The sequence below is a fragment of the Dryobates pubescens genome, chromosome 10 (genome assembly GCF_014839835.1).
Source record: "Dryobates pubescens isolate bDryPub1 chromosome 10, bDryPub1.pri, whole genome shotgun sequence".
NCBI lineage: Eukaryota > Metazoa > Chordata > Aves > Piciformes > Picidae > Dryobates > Dryobates pubescens.
Window position 1 is genome coordinate 25,875,507 of NC_071621.1, and position 17,169 is coordinate 25,892,675.

At 44.2% G+C, this 17,169-nt stretch overlaps 1 protein-coding gene across 1 annotated transcript; it reads right to left on the bottom strand.

The window, feature by feature from the left end:
- Positions 1 to 578: 578 nt before the first annotated feature.
- IL17D (interleukin 17D) lies at positions 579 to 2,208 on the bottom strand. Its single transcript, XM_054164821.1, has one exon. It carries the CDS (start codon positions 2,144 to 2,146, stop codon positions 1,796 to 1,798), a length of 351 nt encoding a protein of 116 aa, XP_054020796.1. The 5' UTR covers positions 2,147 to 2,208; the 3' UTR covers positions 579 to 1,795.
- Positions 2,209 to 17,169: the final 14,961 nt, after the last annotated feature.

Genomic DNA, 17,169 nt, shown 5'->3' on the forward strand with positions numbered 1-17,169 from the left:
TTGTTCTCTGAGTAGTATAAACACATTATAACCTTTGAACTCTCCTTAGAACCTCCTTAAGGTAGAAGCACCACAATTTGAGGAAACACAGATCTCAAGACGAGCAGAATTATGGGACAGCATCTGCACAAGGAATGAGGTTATGAACTTCAACCTGACATTGTGATGGGAATCTTTTATTGGTTTCTGGAGTTCTTAAAGTTGTTTTAGGCTTTGTAAGAAGCTATACAGATTGCACTATAAGAATACTGTTACACCAGACCGAGTCATAAAGAGCACAGCCAGTAATTATGCACCAAGACAAGGAGCTGTCCTATGTCTCTACTGAGCTTGTTAATTCTGGTTAACTCACAGCCTTTCCATTCTTCATCCAGCAACACTCCAAAGGAACATGTCTTTATGTGGTGTAGGCACTTTCCCACTATGAATTAATCCCAGTAGTGAGACTTGATGTAGTAAATCCATTCCTGTACAGTCTTTATTTCTTTCTGTAATGACACTGCAGTCATGATCCTTCAACTGTAAAAGATACTCTCTGCTGCACAGTCAGAGATTTGTCAGCTTCGGTGACTGAGGAGTTCCGTTCGTGCAAGCTGTGCCTGGTTATTCCTGATTCACTAGATTCAGTTGACCTTCAGTCTCATTTTCTGGAAATGTGAGGGGTTTGTGTGCCATGGGTTTCTAGTTAGGACTTGCCACCAAATCCCTGTAAGCTTCAAAGTTAGGAGAAGTGCTCTTCCACAGACCACCATCTTTTGCAGGTGATTGTTACACAGGGAAAAATGAGTAACACTAATTGTGTTGGATTTGAGATCTAGCCTGGTTACTCTTCTGCAGTGTACCTGAGATGAAGTCTATCCTTTGTACTTTGTTAGGAGTGGAAGTCTATCCTTTGTACTTTGTTAGGAGTGGAAGTCTATCCTTTGTACTTTATTAGGAGGGGAATCTCCTCTCCTAACATGAAGAACATCTTTCTACTATACAGAATACAGTTTTGTCACAAGAAACAGTTCAGCAGTTAATGAGGAGTGGAATGTAATACAGAATTCCTGGTAAGCTGTGTTTTTTCTAATTAATATTTTCTGTGTAATTAGCCTCGGGCCACATCAGAAAAGTGCACTGCAGTTTTACAATACTCTGGTATGCTTTTTCTCCACACCTTTGTACTCTTAGCAATTTGGCAAGCTTAAAAATAAAAAAGCAAGCTCATGGAATGTTGTTTCATGAATGACTCAAACTCAGCAAACGCTTCCTTGCTGTACTGTATGAATAGTCACAGATGCAACAGCCAAGAACACTGCTTGGAGTAGAGGCATGCAAAATAAAGGAAAGCTTATCCAGCTTGAGAAATTGTCCTTTTAACTGGTACATGTATGGCAGCTATGTGAATTTTATGTGAGTATTTAAAAGTAGAGTATAAGAGATTCCTTAAAACCATCTACAAGTGGTGGTCTGCTATAGTAATAGCTAGTGTGTTTTACAGTTACATCATCTTCTAAAACTTTCTGTGAATAAGCAAGGATAAAACATTCTGCTCTTAAAAAAAAAAGAACCAAAAAGAAGAAGAATCTACTTTGTAATCTGAAACAAATATTTAGATGAACTAAAGTTCTTAATGTGAATTGTTGTCTCTAATGATCTGAATGACTGGACAAAAATTTCCATCTTAAAGATGAAGTAACTTAAGTATTAAAGATAAGTAAATCAATGTATTTGCTGCTGTAACACAGCTTCCTGAGGTGGTAAAATGATGATCCGGAGCCAATACTGTAACACAGCTCTCTTCATATTTTCTTCACTCTGACGATGGCTTGTTCTGGCTTACCAGCAACTTCATTTCTTGCTTATCTATGCTGGAATTTACACTTTCAGCCTCTTTTTCTGGCTCGGGTACACAAGTGCAGCCCACTGGGATAGTGACATAATCTTCTGTGTAGACGTACCGGCCCCCAGCGCAGGCCGACGTGCGGCGGAGGATGACTGTTGGCATGTACACAGGGGTGCTGCGGAAGTGAAAGTTCTCCTCGCCAAAGATCCCCATGAGACAGCCTTTGCACAGACAGTATGCTTCAGGAATGTATTTAGGGTATCTTGTGGGATCATAGGAAATTCTATAGGGAAGCAAATAATAAAGGTTCGTTAGCATCTCCAAAAATAGATCCAGCTGGAAAACATTACCAGAATGTCATTTGACCGTAAACATTTGTATAATATTTTTGGTTTCTTTGCCAGGAAAAATAGCTTAGCTTCTGCTGTCTGGCTTCTTATTTGTGAAGTGCAAAGAATATGAACTTACAGGACTGCTCACGTCCTATGCTGCACACTGAAGTACGCGATGACTGCCGTTCTACGAAGTGAGGGCAGGGGGTTAAGCAGAGTAAGTTTTGCATTTTGGACTGAACGAGTAAACAGAGCACTAAAAGGGACACTTGGACGCTTCCAAGCTTTTCATCTGCCTTGACTTTTCCAAGAGTCGTTACAAATCCCTCTTACCATTATCATTGTTGAAGCTATGACATGATGTTTTAAAATGTGATAGTTTAAATAGAATTAAATTGTACTATTACTTCTGCAAGAGTTTTTTGCTCCCTAGAATACTTGGGGTTATAAAGGTGCTTTCCCACTGAAAGCAGAACTCTGTATTTCTTTCTCTAATTCATCTCCATTTTTGTTCCTTTAATGAGAGAAGAGTAACATCTGCATTGCCCACAGTAAGATAAAGTGCAAGGTTAATGTCATTCCTGCCCTCAGCTGCTACATTCTGAAGTAAAGCATTGCCCCAAAACTGCGAGAGCAGAGACTCCAATTTTTGTTGTCTTCTTACAGTTTGACCTTTTCTTTTTGCTTATTAATGGTGGAAATTCCTGATTAGCAGGAGCTGGAAAGCTTGTAACCAAAGCACAGCTTGGACCAATAAAGTCCAACTTTCAGCATTCCTCTCTGGATGTTGTTGGATGCAGAAACAAAGATGTTATACTCTGGTCTCAAGTCTTACAGACCCTGGCTAAGCTACAGCCGTTGCTCTTAGCAAAGAGAGTACAAGCTGATAAAGCCTGTTTGTTTTCTGAAACAAGGACTAAGCACACATGCACTGGAGTCTGTAGCCATGCTGCCTTTTGTGGTGACAACGTATTTGCTGCTTTGTTCTTTACCAACTTCTCCTGCTTACACTGGAAGTAACTGCTGGGCATGGCTGTAACTTGCACTTTATTACAACTGTGTGTCATTATTCTAGAAAATGTTTGCAACTCCAGAAAAAGGTTTTTTAAATATGCTTAACTCCTATGCCAGTTGCTCTCTCTGTACCTTTGAACTTCTTCCAGATCACCTGCTCTCATACTGCTGCAATACTAGCCCTGCTTCTGCACTGGCTGTGCTACCCAGCTGGAGAGGGATGACTGCTCTCTTTGGCTGGAGAAGTGTTCAGCCCAGAAGCACCACCAACCTCTCTGTACTGCTCCTTCAGAGACCATCACAGCTTTGGGAGGATGCTGCCCCTAAGAGTGTTATCAGAAGCACTTACTGACCTGTCAGGTGACATAAAACACTTTTCTGCCTTTCCTGCTCCTACTTTCACACAGTAGATGGTTAGACCAACATGCAGTGCACAGCAGAAGTATCCTACAGGCTGTTACTGGCATGAAGAAAGCATAAAGATGCATTGGTCACCTAGTCCAAATGTCTCCCTGAGGCAAGCTCAGATGCATTTGCCTGTGTTTGTCCAGCCTGTTCCTAAAAACCTCTCAAAGCGATCCCCATCCCACCCAGAGGCTCTGCTGCAGTATTTTACCACCTTTTGTAAAGTGTTCCTAAGAGTGAGGCAGAACATTTTCTTCTTACAAACTAAATCAATTGTTTCTCATGTTAGGATGGGAAGTTATAGCAGCCAAGGCTAAAGAACTGAGTAACAGCCAAAGATCTGATAGCAGAGAAAATGCCTGTGACGTTTACTGTGATGTGAAGGGCTACAAAACCAGTAAAAATTCTTGCTTGGGGTTTTAAACCATCCTCTACTTGGAATCAGAATAGGACCACCACATAGTAGATGAAATGGGGCAACTAGATAAGAAAAAAAATTAAGAAATACCTGTCCCATTATTTATGGGATGATACAAACTATGGAGTATACAGCTGTGCCCTTCCCCACAGCAGTTTCAAAACAACCAGTTATGAAAATGTAATATATCTAAAGTTTGTACCACTTCCCGAGGTCTCATGATGATAGCCTTTTATCTTTTCAGGTGGTCTCTGACATGAGAAGAGGTTTCAGCTGTGGAGTAGGCAGCATAAGTCAGCCTCAAGCTGTGACTGCAGAGGCATTTCTTGGCTAGAAACTTCTGTGCCTGCCAAAGCAAGCAGCCTGGTGGTCGCTCACCCCCTTAGGTTGATGCTCATATTTTTTCTGGTCACAAGATTGATTAGGGAGGTCATTCAGCTCATCAAAAACTGAATGATGGTCCTCAGCTGTCTTGCCACATATACACAGAGCCCTACACAAACAGGCTAGTGTGAACAAGCAGCTATAGGTAGTGCCAGAAATGAGCTGCCCTTTTCAGAAGTACCATCAGTTTATCAGGTTAAACCAAATTGGGCATCATGGCTTTAGCCAACCACAAACTTGATTATCCTGATATCAAAGAAAAGAGGCATTTTTGCTGCTGTTGTTGAAATGACCATATAATCTGGAGTGTCTTTTAATGGAATTTGTTTTCCTCACAGATGAATCTGACCAGTTCTCTCATAGCCAGGCATCTGTGATGCTGCAGCTATTTTTTTTGCAAAGCTTCTCTGCCCTGTTTATACCTGCTCACTTTCCTGAAGTAATACCTTCCTGTTACAGGATCTCACACCAAAGTGAAATGGGAGGGTGGTGGAGGCCCCATCCCTGGAGGTTTTTAAGGCCAGGTTGGATGTGGCTCTGGGCAACCTGATCTAGTGTGAGGTGTCCCTGCCCATGGCCGGGGGGGTTGGAACTAGAGGATCCTTGAGGTCCCTTCCAACCCTAACGATTAGGATTCTATGAAAATGTCTGGTAGCCAGCAGAAGGAAAGAAAGTGGAATACAGGCTTTTCTACTTGATACCTTCCCAGTTCAAACTCAGGTGTGATTGATTTCAGTGGTAGTCTATTAAAAACCCCATATGTCAAGTCATTGGTATTTCCTCTACTGTGTTATCTCTAGCACCTGGTTTATGATGTTACTGGAAAGCATGAACATGCTTGTGGATGCAAACATAGGAGTTTTCACAAGTGAACACCATCGCTGGAATCATGCTCTACAACAAGCTTTTCCTTCCAAATTCCCATATGGCAAACATTAGGTATAAATGAGTTTTGGGAAGGACCACGTGGTGTGGTTTTCTACTTCTGACGGACAAACCTCTTATATTGCTAATCCATCGTGTGAGGATTGGAAGGAATCACAGAGGATCCAAAACCCAAAACGGAGCCAAAATACAGATGTAGTTTTTCACCCAGACCAGAACTTTGAGGCTGAAGGCTCTAAGTAATTCCTCTTGATATTAGAATAGAATTAACCAGGTTGGAAAAGACCTTCCAGATCATCAAGTCCAACCCATCACCCAACACCATCTAATCAACTAAACCATGGCACCAAGTCATAGAATCATAGAATTGTTAAGGTTGGAAGGGCCCTCAAGGATCATCTAGTGCCAACCCCCCTGTCATGGGCAGGGACCCCTTACACTAGATCAGGTTGCTCAGAGCCATATTAAATGCTGGACTCCAATGTCACTATATTTTGAAGCCACATACAAGGTTTTGCATCTTCAGCTCAAAACTGTTGAGAAAGGTCACATAGCTAAAGCCTCATGTTTTATCTTTATAGGCAACTGTGGAAGCTACATTGCCATAGAGGTTTGTTTCAGTTTCTCTGCTACCATAGTAGTTGTTCTCATACTGCTTCTCTGCTCCCCTTTCTTTGTATTCAAGCATTGGTGATAGTCTACTCCTTGAACAGTATAGTGTAGTTCAGGCACTGTGTGGGAGCCTACACCTGTGCCACTTCAAGGCCATTGCCTGCACAACCAAAGGTGAAGCAGTAGTCACCCAGCACACTGGGGGCACTTGCTGTTTTGTACCACAATGCTATCAGCAGGCCCCCCAAGAATGACTCAGCTAAACTGGGGTCCCAATGTGCCTGCACCATCACACAAGCAGAGTGTGATCCACCCTGCTATGGGAACACCACTGCCAGCTTCCCCTAGGCAGGGAATTAAAGGGAATTCAGGAATACAAGGCAGCACCACAAACTGGCAGCATGTGCACTCACCACCAAGAACACATCAGGCACACTGGATGACACTGGAACCCAGTGAGATGATGATTCTCTCCTCTTACCTCACTCTTCTCTCTATTATTCTCCCTATTAATCACTCTCTCACACCCTCTCTGTAGTTTGTCCTTAGGTAATAATCTTGCCTGCCTTAAGAACCACTGTATGATCAAAGTGATCTGCACAAACTTGTAAATAAAATCTTGCCAACCACTCTAGCCCTTTTGGTGTCACTTAGCCTCACCTCACTCCTTAGGTATCACTAAAGAGCCTCCTGCAAACCCTTCCTCTGAGGTCAGGTCCTGACAGCAACCCAGCCTGATTTAGGTCTGAACCAGTAACACACACCAGCAACCCAGCTGTTACAAACCCAGTAATCCAGTGAGGGACATGGCCTGCTCCCTCTTTTTACATGTACTGAACATAATCATCCTGCACATACAATGACAACAGCCTCAGCTGCTGTAGTTGGATGTATCTCCATTACCCCAAGCACTACAAGTCGTGTTTTTGTCTTCTCTTAGAACAGAGCAAACATGTTTGATCAGGTTAATTAACCAGATGAAAGCATGCTCAGTCCTCCCACTGACTTTTTCCTATACGTCGTGAAAGAGGCACCCAGCTGGGATGGACACAACAGAAGTAGCTGGGAAAAGTGGCAGGGGACCAGAGGACTGCAATTTTCTACTGGCATCAAAGTGTCCCCTGCATCCTTGTGGTCACTTGGTGTGGCCACTGCTGCAAACTAGACAACCCAGCCATTTTGATGTGGGTTGCCCTTGTCCTGTGAACTTGGATTACCAGTAGGTAGGACTAACCCTGCCTCACCAGCACTACTGCTTTACAAATGGCAGGAGTTATGCTGGGCTGTGTTGTTTTGATCTGCTGGAACAAGAAGCAGGTTTGTACTGAACTGGAGCTGCTAATGAAGTGTGAGTAGTTCTAGCCTGCTTTTGCTTGTGACCCTATGAGTGCTTTGAGGGCTCCCAGTGAAAAACAAACTTCCTGGCATTTACATACTGAGCCTGGAAACTCAAGAGAAAGGTTTCTCTCAGAAGCAAAGCTCTTGCAAAGACTTCGTCTGCCTTGTACTGCTACTTTCATGGGTAATATTTTCAATAATACTACCAGCTCATAGTTTACAAGACTAAATCAAGTGGGTCAGGTGCTGTGCTGGGGCAGGCTGATACAGCTGACTTCAGAAAAATCAGTTAGCACTTGGCTAACAGCTGGATGTTATCAGAAGTCTAATAAGCAGGTCATCGTCCCTTTACTTCACACTCTGAAATACTTACAGGTTTAAGAGCTAACAACTTTTTTTTTCCCTCTTGGCAAGACATTTATTTCTCTATAGCAGGTGTTCTTTAGTTCACATTATGTTTAGTTTGTTTGATGTACACCTTCTAAGTATGGTGCTGGCATAAAATAGCCTAGTGCTAACTGTGGTGTTCTGAAGAGCTGTACAAACATGTACTCAAATAAAAAGGAGATGAGCTCTGCATCCATTTGTATTCTTTCCCTGGGCTGCATCTTTGGGACGTGCACACTGTGCCACACGTAGGAGTTTTCACTAGTAACAAGTGACCACCATCACTGGAATCCCGGATAATGTTTTGGATAAGGTTCTTGAAAGTCACTGGGGTGTTATTTAAAGAAAACCCCTCTTGTATGACGTGGTTTTTTTTCCCAAAAGCACTGCAGACAAGGTTGGCTTTTTCAGTGAAAATAAGAGGACTTGTCTGTGTTACTTTTATGAAGATTTTATGTAGATGAGCACTAAACCACAGAAGCTTCTAAACTCAAAACTGGTTTTCTGAAAAGCAGAGAAAAACAAGCTGGGCAATATTTAAGAGAGGGAGTACCTAACATGGGATTTCCTGATCAAATCAACACTGCCAGTAAAAGCTAAATCTCTGTAAATTAACCCTTAGTACATGCAGCATTAGGCCCCAGAGACACACACAGAAGCCATAAGATACGGAAATTCAGAAACAGGAATGACTTCTTGAATACATATAAAGAATTTCTGCCAAATTCATGCAGAAGTGTGTTTGCTGAAGACTCTGAATGTATTCCTGCAAACTTGCTATGAGTGCTATTATGGCCTTAAGACAACGGAGAACAAAAGTAGAGCTGATGTATACAGCTAATTCATGAGTGGCACCTGTGCACCATGAATGGAACCACAAGCCAACAGTACCTGTAAAAAGTGCTGCTGCCTTCAGTGGGGTCAGATTTTTCAAGCATTACTCTGAGCTTTATGACATGCCCTGCAAATGTTTAGGCATACATTTACAATTAATTCTTTTTATAGTGGCTCTGGTTCATGAGCAACTTCTCTGTGCATCTCTGGGTCTGAGCCTGCCTCGGTAAAGATTCACCATGCATATGGCTTCTCCGAATTTGAACACCCATCCTGTGCTGTTGGCAAGGGTTTATTGGTTGTAAAACAACCTTTATCACTAATTCTTGTGGAGCAACTGTCAACCATAGCAACAGTCAAGGGACCATGGCCCTTGCCTGTACCTCACTGTACAAACAGGCTTTCTGGATTTCACTGGCTGTCCACATAACACTGCCAAAAGGGACAAGCAACTCATGGGGACAGATGTCACAGCTCAGCACAAAGTCAGCCTGATGATTTCACGGCATGATGGTTACATGGAAGAGCTTCTGCCACTGGCTCTATTTTTTTAAAAAGCCTGGGTAATTCTTAGACTAACTTCCTGAAGTGCTGAGCAAATCCAGCATGCTCAAGGTTTCGCTCCACTCAACTGACTTCGGGGACCTCTGCTGTCTCTTTATAGCTCTGCAGAGTAAAGATTTTGGGTGATTAAATTTTGTGCCCTGAGTTATATACTGATCTCCTGTGGCCATCAGGATGGAATTTCAGTATCAGGCAGATGAACTAATATATTTTTCCCCTGACTTTTTGCTTCAAATACCACCTGTTGGTTGCTGCCAGCAGCAGGATCGTGGACCAGATGGATCCTGTGGTACAGTCCATGTGCAATTCCTGAGTTGTGGCAAGCCAAAAAATGATGTCAGTCTTGACTTTTGTGTAACCAAGTCAAAGACCAAGTAACAGAAAATAAATAGCAAGCACAGAATAAAGACAAGAAAAGAAGCCACATGAGTCAATTAATTGAGTCAATTAATTCCTCCATGATTAAATAGAAATAAACTTGGATGTATACAATGCAGAAGGGTTTAAGTTAGAGATCTTTAAGTAATATATTTGGTTCTTACTCACAAATGCTGATATGAAAACAGTCAGTTAACTTGAACCAAAGAGTCATCTGAGCAGAAGAATTACAAGAAGCAGTGTTAAACAGCTGGGAACAGGTGCCTAGGGAGATATGCAGGGGAAGGTAAGTAGAGCCAGACTTAATATCTTTATTATTAATGACCTGGAATAGGGAGCATAAACAGTATGTTAATGAAATCTGCAGATGGTAACAATGGGAACTGCTGCAGCTCAAATGAAGACAGAGAAACAGCAAGAGACATCTCAGACATTAAAATGCAGGTCAAGAAACAAGACCCTGTATGGACAGAGCAGAAATCAATTGCACTGTAACTCTTTAGGGGCAGAAAAGAAGTTGGGGAGCAGGATATCTGAGAGACACACTGAAGCAGGGGAGGCATCCTGATGCAAGTTTCAAATAGTCAAATTCATGCTTTGAGGGGTGCCCCATCAGAGTGTAAAAGACAGGCTGCCCATGTTGAAGTCATTTCTAGGCAGCCACTACTGGAGCTCTGGTGATTCAGAAGGCAGTTCAGGAGATGGCAATGAATTAGGAGCAATTCATGAGGAAAGATCAAAAGAATTGAATGTAAGTAAGCTTGTCAAGAAAACTGTGTTACAGAAGAGAGTTGTATACAGTTTTTCACATTAATACCCCAGCCATAGAAAAGAAATTGCTGGATCATATAAGAGGAATTAGTTAATGATTGACAAGATGTATGGCACATTACTTGCAACCTTTAATGGAGAGTGGGGTAGGGCTGCTTCCTGGCTAACAGGGTGAACAACACCGATCAGACCAGATCTTCATAATGCTGTTACCTTGCTTCAAAATCTATGAAACAGCAGGTTGGAATAGCAAAATGCACCTTACTGCTCATAATGAGCAATTTTGTCCTTTACATTTCTGTTGCACATCTTACAATGTCTGGTTCTGTCTCACTGCACACAGTGCAGGAAAAATGCAATCAAGGAAAAACGGTACATGAACTCTGTTAAATAGACAATGTACTCAGGCCTCTTCATCTTGGAGAAATAGTTTTCCCCCTAAAAATAATTTTAGATTTGGCCTTTAACAGTGTAATTTGTTTTATTTTTTTCCACCAGGTTGCACGTATGCTAATGGCTAGTTGTCTGCTGGAAAACATTTTGATGGAAAGTACAGTGGATTTACTGTTTCATAATGAACATTTTGTAAGCCAGGCCCCAAACAGCAGCTGGTTCTCCGTTACAAAGTAAAAGCCTATACAAAGCTCCAACTGAAAATACATACCTGCCCCACAAGGTGTGACCATGGAAGGCACTGTTTTCAGACCAGAAGAACAATTTTCTGATAGCACCAGTATGTGAAAAACACCTGAGCCTCATGGTGGGTGTTCTGTTCATCATACTTAGGTTTTTTTTGCATGTTTAGGTAGCTTAAAACATCCTCAGTCTGCTTTCAGAAAATGCATTACTAAAAATACTGTTTCTAAAAATACTTTCGTTTACGAAAGGCTTACATTTTTTTACCTCAGCAGGATTAGTTCTAAACTAAAAGTGGGCAAAAGCCATGCCACAAAATAAATGTTTATTGGAGATCACTAACAAGGAGATATTCAAGTTTCCTGAACACACAGTCACTGCCATCAAGGTATATACAAAGGATAACATGCACAAAGCAGCAAGAAAGTCAGTTGCTCTTAAGTCTGTGCATATATTAGCTTCCTGTATCTGTAGTGCCTTTACAGAAAGCTGAAAAAAAACCCCAATCCTGTCAGACTTATTCAGACAAAACTACCAGAAGCCTTGATAGTAAGAATGTGATGATAGCCTGTGTTTAGTGTTCTAGAGCAATGTTTCCAAGTTTTTTCCAAAGCTCCCTTTAGAAGTGCAGACCGTTTGGTGTGTATTAACCAGCTTAATAGCAATTTACTTTAGTTATTTTTATGCCCCCTTAAAAATTGTCTATCGGCTACCGTTCCACCTCAGGGGAGGGAGTTTACAGAGCCTAGGTTGAAAACACAGATGTAGAAAACTGCAGTACTCATTCCTTGCCTATGCTGCTACAGCAAACGGGACAGCAAGCCCTTGAGAGTGTTTGCAGCGGTTTAAGTGCCAAGAACACACACTGGACTCCTATACATTTTAGAAACCAGCAGTGTCTGGAGTCACCTCTCAGGGAAAGAAAGCTTCTGGGCCCCTTTTGGGGATGCTACAATAGTCAGAAGGGCCTTTCCTGGTTATGATCCTTTGCTGGGAGTCCTCTTAAGTGAACTTCACATATGAAAATTGGCCAAAGTGACTTTTTGAGGGGTGGTCTGCGCTTCTGGGTGGATGGATATGTATGCGTGCTCCATCTCTCATCCCGTTCCACCTCATGAATTTTTCGCTTATCATTTTGCCCACTAGCCTTATTCGTCGCACAAGCTGCTTTTATATATTAACCTTATCTCTGCCTATTTAAATATCTGCTTTAACACCTTTTCCTCAGCCATCCCTCAGGATTGGCGCCTTCCGCACCAGCCTCAGGGCTGCGCGAGGAGAAGCGCTGAAAGCCCCGGGCAGGAGTGGCACGGAGGGTCCCCATACACGGGAATCAGCTGTTCTCAACCCTCCGGGACCCTGGCACCGCTTCGGACCCCTCACCCTTTCCCCCGGCGGCCCAGAGTCACCTGTAAGCCCACGGAGAGGCGCTGCGCAGGTTGACGGGGAGCCGGAACCTCTTGTCGCCGGCTGGCCGGCCGCCGGCCGGGCAGCTGGCGTTGTGGTGGCGGCCCGGCGGCTCGGGCTGCAGGGTATGGTGGAAGGCGCTGAGCATGCCCGCCGCCAGCCGCCCGTACAGCTGCTCCAGCAGCTCCTCGGGTCGCTCGCCGCAGGTCCGGGTCCGCGCCGGCCGCTTGGGCGCCTTGGCTGACTCCGTGCGGAGCGGGAGCAGCGCCGCGCACAGCAGCGCCGCCAGCACCTGCAACGACGGCGCCGTCAGCGGGGCTGGGGCCGGGCGCACGCCCTTCCACCCACCGCGCCCCGAAGCCCCCGGCCCGGGCGATGGGCCACTGCCCCCGGCCCGCCCTGCCCAGTGCCCAGCCCTCAGTCCCTTACCCTGCCTCGCTGCATGGCGGTCGGACTGTTCGAGGAAGCCGAGGAAAGCAGCGGGCTGCGGAGCCGCGCCGTGCCACTGACTCTCTCAGCGGAGAAGCTGTTGGAAAAGTGCCCCGCTCCTCACTGCATCTCCCCTGGCCTCGCATGCCAGGAACATTTTAGGCGCTCACGGAGGGGGCGAGCGCTCGGCGCCGGGAGCTGGCCGGTTCCGCACTCGGTACGGCCCCACTGCCCCTGGCTACCGGGAACAGCCCCACAAGCACAGGAGGGCTCGATCTGCCACCAGTCGCTGTCCTGCGCCGGGACGCGGCCGCGGCAGTCCCGCCGAGCGCTCCGTCCGACTCTCCTGCAGCCCTGAGAGGGGTGCTCGACGCGCCCTGTGCCCTCTGCTCTGTGCGGAGCCGAGTGCTTCCTTCCACGACAACCATGGCACTGAGATGCCATGGCTTTCTTCAGGCCCATAGAGCCCCTGGGCCTCGAATGGGACCCACTGGGCCAGGACACAAGACTGAAGCAGAGCCAGGATGCTCTTGGCCTGGTTAGAGCGAGCGTGTCAAGGCTGAGGGAAAATGTGAGGATTTACACCTGAAAATAGCACAACTCTGGCTATGTAGCTGCAGCAGAGTAGGTGACTGCTGCAGTCCAAACTTCTTCAGTCACTTTGGAACAATTGGCATCCTTCCTTGTAGGAGTTCCAATATGTCCAATGTGCCCAGCTCCAGGTAGCATCTGCTGGAGCTGGTGAACATGAGGCAGCTCTGAGCTGTCTCTAAGAGGCCTCATCCATACATTCTTCCTGTTGAGGTGGATTAAATCAGACATCCACTGCAACATGACTCCTGCTGACTAGAAAGAAATCCTACTTAAGAAAGTGAGAAACTTGCATCACACATACCTAGATGAGATTGAGAGGAGTCTCACCTCTAATGACTTCTCCATCCATTCTGTGCTGGTTTACCAGTATTTTTAACAGACACATAATGCAATATAATCAGGTCTCTGGCACCACCCACAAAAATCAGCATCTCATATTCTGTGTCATAAAAGATGTGGTCCATTGGAATGATTTTCACTAAAAAAACAGCCTTTATAATTTCTCACTTTGGGTATTTGGTGCACAACAATTAAGCCTCTGTTGAAGCATTTAGTATGAGGATAGTTAAATATGAAAATACTAATCAGGAATAAGGGAAAATAGTTAAGGAGTGAGAAACCTCAGCTTTGGTACCACATAAGTGCAAGAAATCAGCTTCACCAATCAGGCTGGAATTGGAACAGAATGACCAGGCATTCATAGCGAGATGTAGTAACTTGATTTCATGGTTTCTGAAATGTCATTCAGTTTGCAGTGTAACTGTGACTTGCAGTGGATTTGGTACCTTATTGTGCTGGGTTTGGCCACAACACTTAGTCATCACTGGTATCTTAACCTTAAACTGTATGGGATTTGAATCAACTTTTGACTATCAGGAAGCACTGAATTCAAAACTCCTTTGCAGTCATATCTTCAGCTGACAGAGTGGGGCAATGAAGCTATCCATTTAGCCCAGCCCAGTGTAACCCCATGGGCTCTACACTGCACCTGGCCTTGTGTTACTTCAGCACCTTTGAGTGATACGTATGGCAACATGACTTTATTGTATTACTCTTCCTGTGATAAACTGTCTTTTCTCAATGCCATGAAGTGGCATGAGGGTGTCACACTTGGCTTTGCAAAACATGAGTCGTATGCACTTCTTTTATACGCATTTCTGGAAGAGGTCTGCCTCAAAAAATCAGAAGGAACAACAGCACAGACATTAAGTTACCACTGATTTTAAGGCTTTGAGTCTCATCTGGATAGTATAGTTTCAAACAATAAGGGCAGTCATACAAGGGCAGCAAATGAGATGCCATTACAGGGGAAGTGGAAGAGTGCCATGTTGGTTGTCTACCCCAGAGACATCTGAATCATAAGAAATTCACTCACTTCAGCAAAGCTTAGGTTATTCTATGACTTTGAGAAGTTGCAAAGATACTACTAATGCCCCAGTGTCGTTGCCATTGACTTTGATGTACAATTATTCAATTTTCTCAGAATTTGAGGATGTTTAATATGTCTAGATGATGAAACATTGGAAGAAAACTTGTGTAATACAAAGTCTGTTGTGGGAACCCAAGGGAGTAGTTAATGGAATGTTTAGCTGGCCTTCACGTCCGTGTGGGAGCCCGGAGGCTGGTAAGTGATGTTGTACCTCGGAACCATGTGAGAAAGGAGGGGAGTTGGAGATAATGAAATGCTGTATCTTTGAAGTGGATAGGAAGAGCAGTTGGGGAAAAAACCATCTGTTAGAATGAAACGAAACAGTGGGCTCGAGGGTTGGTAGGCTGTGGGAAAGCGAAGTGAAGCATGTGTGAACCTCTCTACTGGTTCCGCAGATCATGGCCATTCTGGCCCACCTGCAGCAGTACTCACCTCCTTGCAAACTGGTCTGTTGGTTTGCGTTTTGGCTCTCCATGCAACAGTCTGTCCTGATGGAATATATGATAACATTGCAATCAACAAATTCAGAATAGCAGCCATATGCACCTTTATGTGAACGTGTAGGAAGTTCCAAGGCTTGTGACTGTTTTCTAATAGGGAATACTGACAAGGCAGTGAGATACTTGCTTTTGATGGCCTTAGAGAGAATTCCCAATGACAGAGCACAGACTATCCTACCCTTTCCCCAGACAGACAGTCCTTGTCAGGACTTTCTTATGGTTGGAATTGTTGCCTTCCACAGCGGCCCTGACATGACAGCCAGTTCCATATACCATGGTTCACACATAACTAAAGCACATTATTGTGACAAGCATTACCAATATCACAGTAACATGCTTGTCACAGCAACCATACAATTGTCCTAAACTGGCATATTCCAGGTGCACATCCCCACCCCATCTTGCTACAGCAGTGTGTACATTAATGTACATTATTCACATCTCCATCTGAAATAATGATGTGAAAAACATTTCAAAATCATCATACAGATCTTCAGTTTGAACAACTCATGTTGTTATACGCAGCAAACATTCAGCTGGCATCACCCACCAGTATAAATCTTCAGACAGCTAAGCTGTCACCCAAACTGCTGATTCTATTGCCATTCCCTCTTCCCTTCATTTTGTAAGCAGTGCAACACCACTTTGCAGCTTCTGTAGCATGGCATCTTCTACAGCAAGATCTCAGTGTATTTTACCATCGTTAGGCATTTTAGCTTTGCAAAACTGAATTCTTGCAAAGTGGAGAATCCTTAATGGCCTTCATATTGCAGAGGTGGAAAATGAGAAGCAAACAGGTTAAAAAGAGCCTTTCTGTTGAAAAGCTGAGCATACGTGCCTTTAAGATCAAGAACAATCAAAACTTCATAGTAGTATCATAGTATCACAGTAGTATCATAGTATCAGTCAGGGTTGGAAGGGACCACAAGGATCATCTAGTTCCAACCCCCCTGCCATGGGCAAGGACACCCCACACTAGATCAGGCTGGCCAGAGCCTCATCCAGCCTGGTCTTAAACACCTCCAGGGACAGGGCCTCAACCACCTCCCTGGACAACCCATTCCAGGGCTTCACCACTCTCATGGTGAAGAACTTCCTCCTCACATTCAGCCTGAATCTCCAGCTTCATTCCATTCTCCCTAGTCCTATCACTACCTGAGATCCTGAGAAATCCCTCCCCAGCCTTCTTGCAGGCCCCCTTCAGATACTGGAAGGCCACAATTATGTCACCCCGGAGCCTTCTCTTCCCCAGATTGAACTCTGAAAACTTAGGACAAATTCTTACAGTCTCATACTACACTTGCAAAGAAACCAAGAAGAGAAACAGCCCTTTGTCATAAGGCTCACAGGACTATTTATCCTTTGTCCAGCTTTCAATTCCCATGTTACTCTAGCTTTGTAATAAAAGCAATGAGTTATGCTGTCTCTAGTGAAGGATGTTCAGGGTGAAACGTGGGTGGTTTGACATTGTGGAGTTAGGCTTGTTTAGAAATAAATAAAATGCTACCCAGCTAATCATTTATATTTGGCTATTTATGCTGCTAAGATACTCATCACCAGGTTACTCAGATAGAGTGTCCACAATCTATGCTCTGCAAGGTTATTCTTAAAGGCCTTTTTTCCCCCACTTACTTTTGAAGTAGTAATAGACAAAGACAACTCTGGAGGAAATTAAGAAGACAAACCTCTGTTTCAAGGGATGGCATTACTATGATTGCTTTCCATCTTTTCTAGAGCTGAAGTCTGTTTTGCACAGCCAAACCTGACTAAATGTTTCTGCTTGAATTTCTAGGATGAAGGCAGAATTATTTAGCTTGTGCTTTCCAGTCCTGTGGGTTTTGATACCTGTTACAGGACTGAGTGCCTCCTACATGGCAGCAGAGAACACAACTCACATTGCACCTGACCTAAACACCAACCAGGCCACGTTCAGGACAGGGGCAGGGCTGTGGGATCAGCATAGCACAATAATCATGTATAACCCAGCTAATTACGTCAGGCACAACATTCCATTGTCATGGCCA

Excerpts from the sequence above, each read along its gene's own strand:
- IL17D (XM_054164821.1), bottom strand. The coding sequence starts at position 2,146 with ATGCTAACGAACCTTTATTATTTGCTTCCCTATAGAATTTCCTATGAT.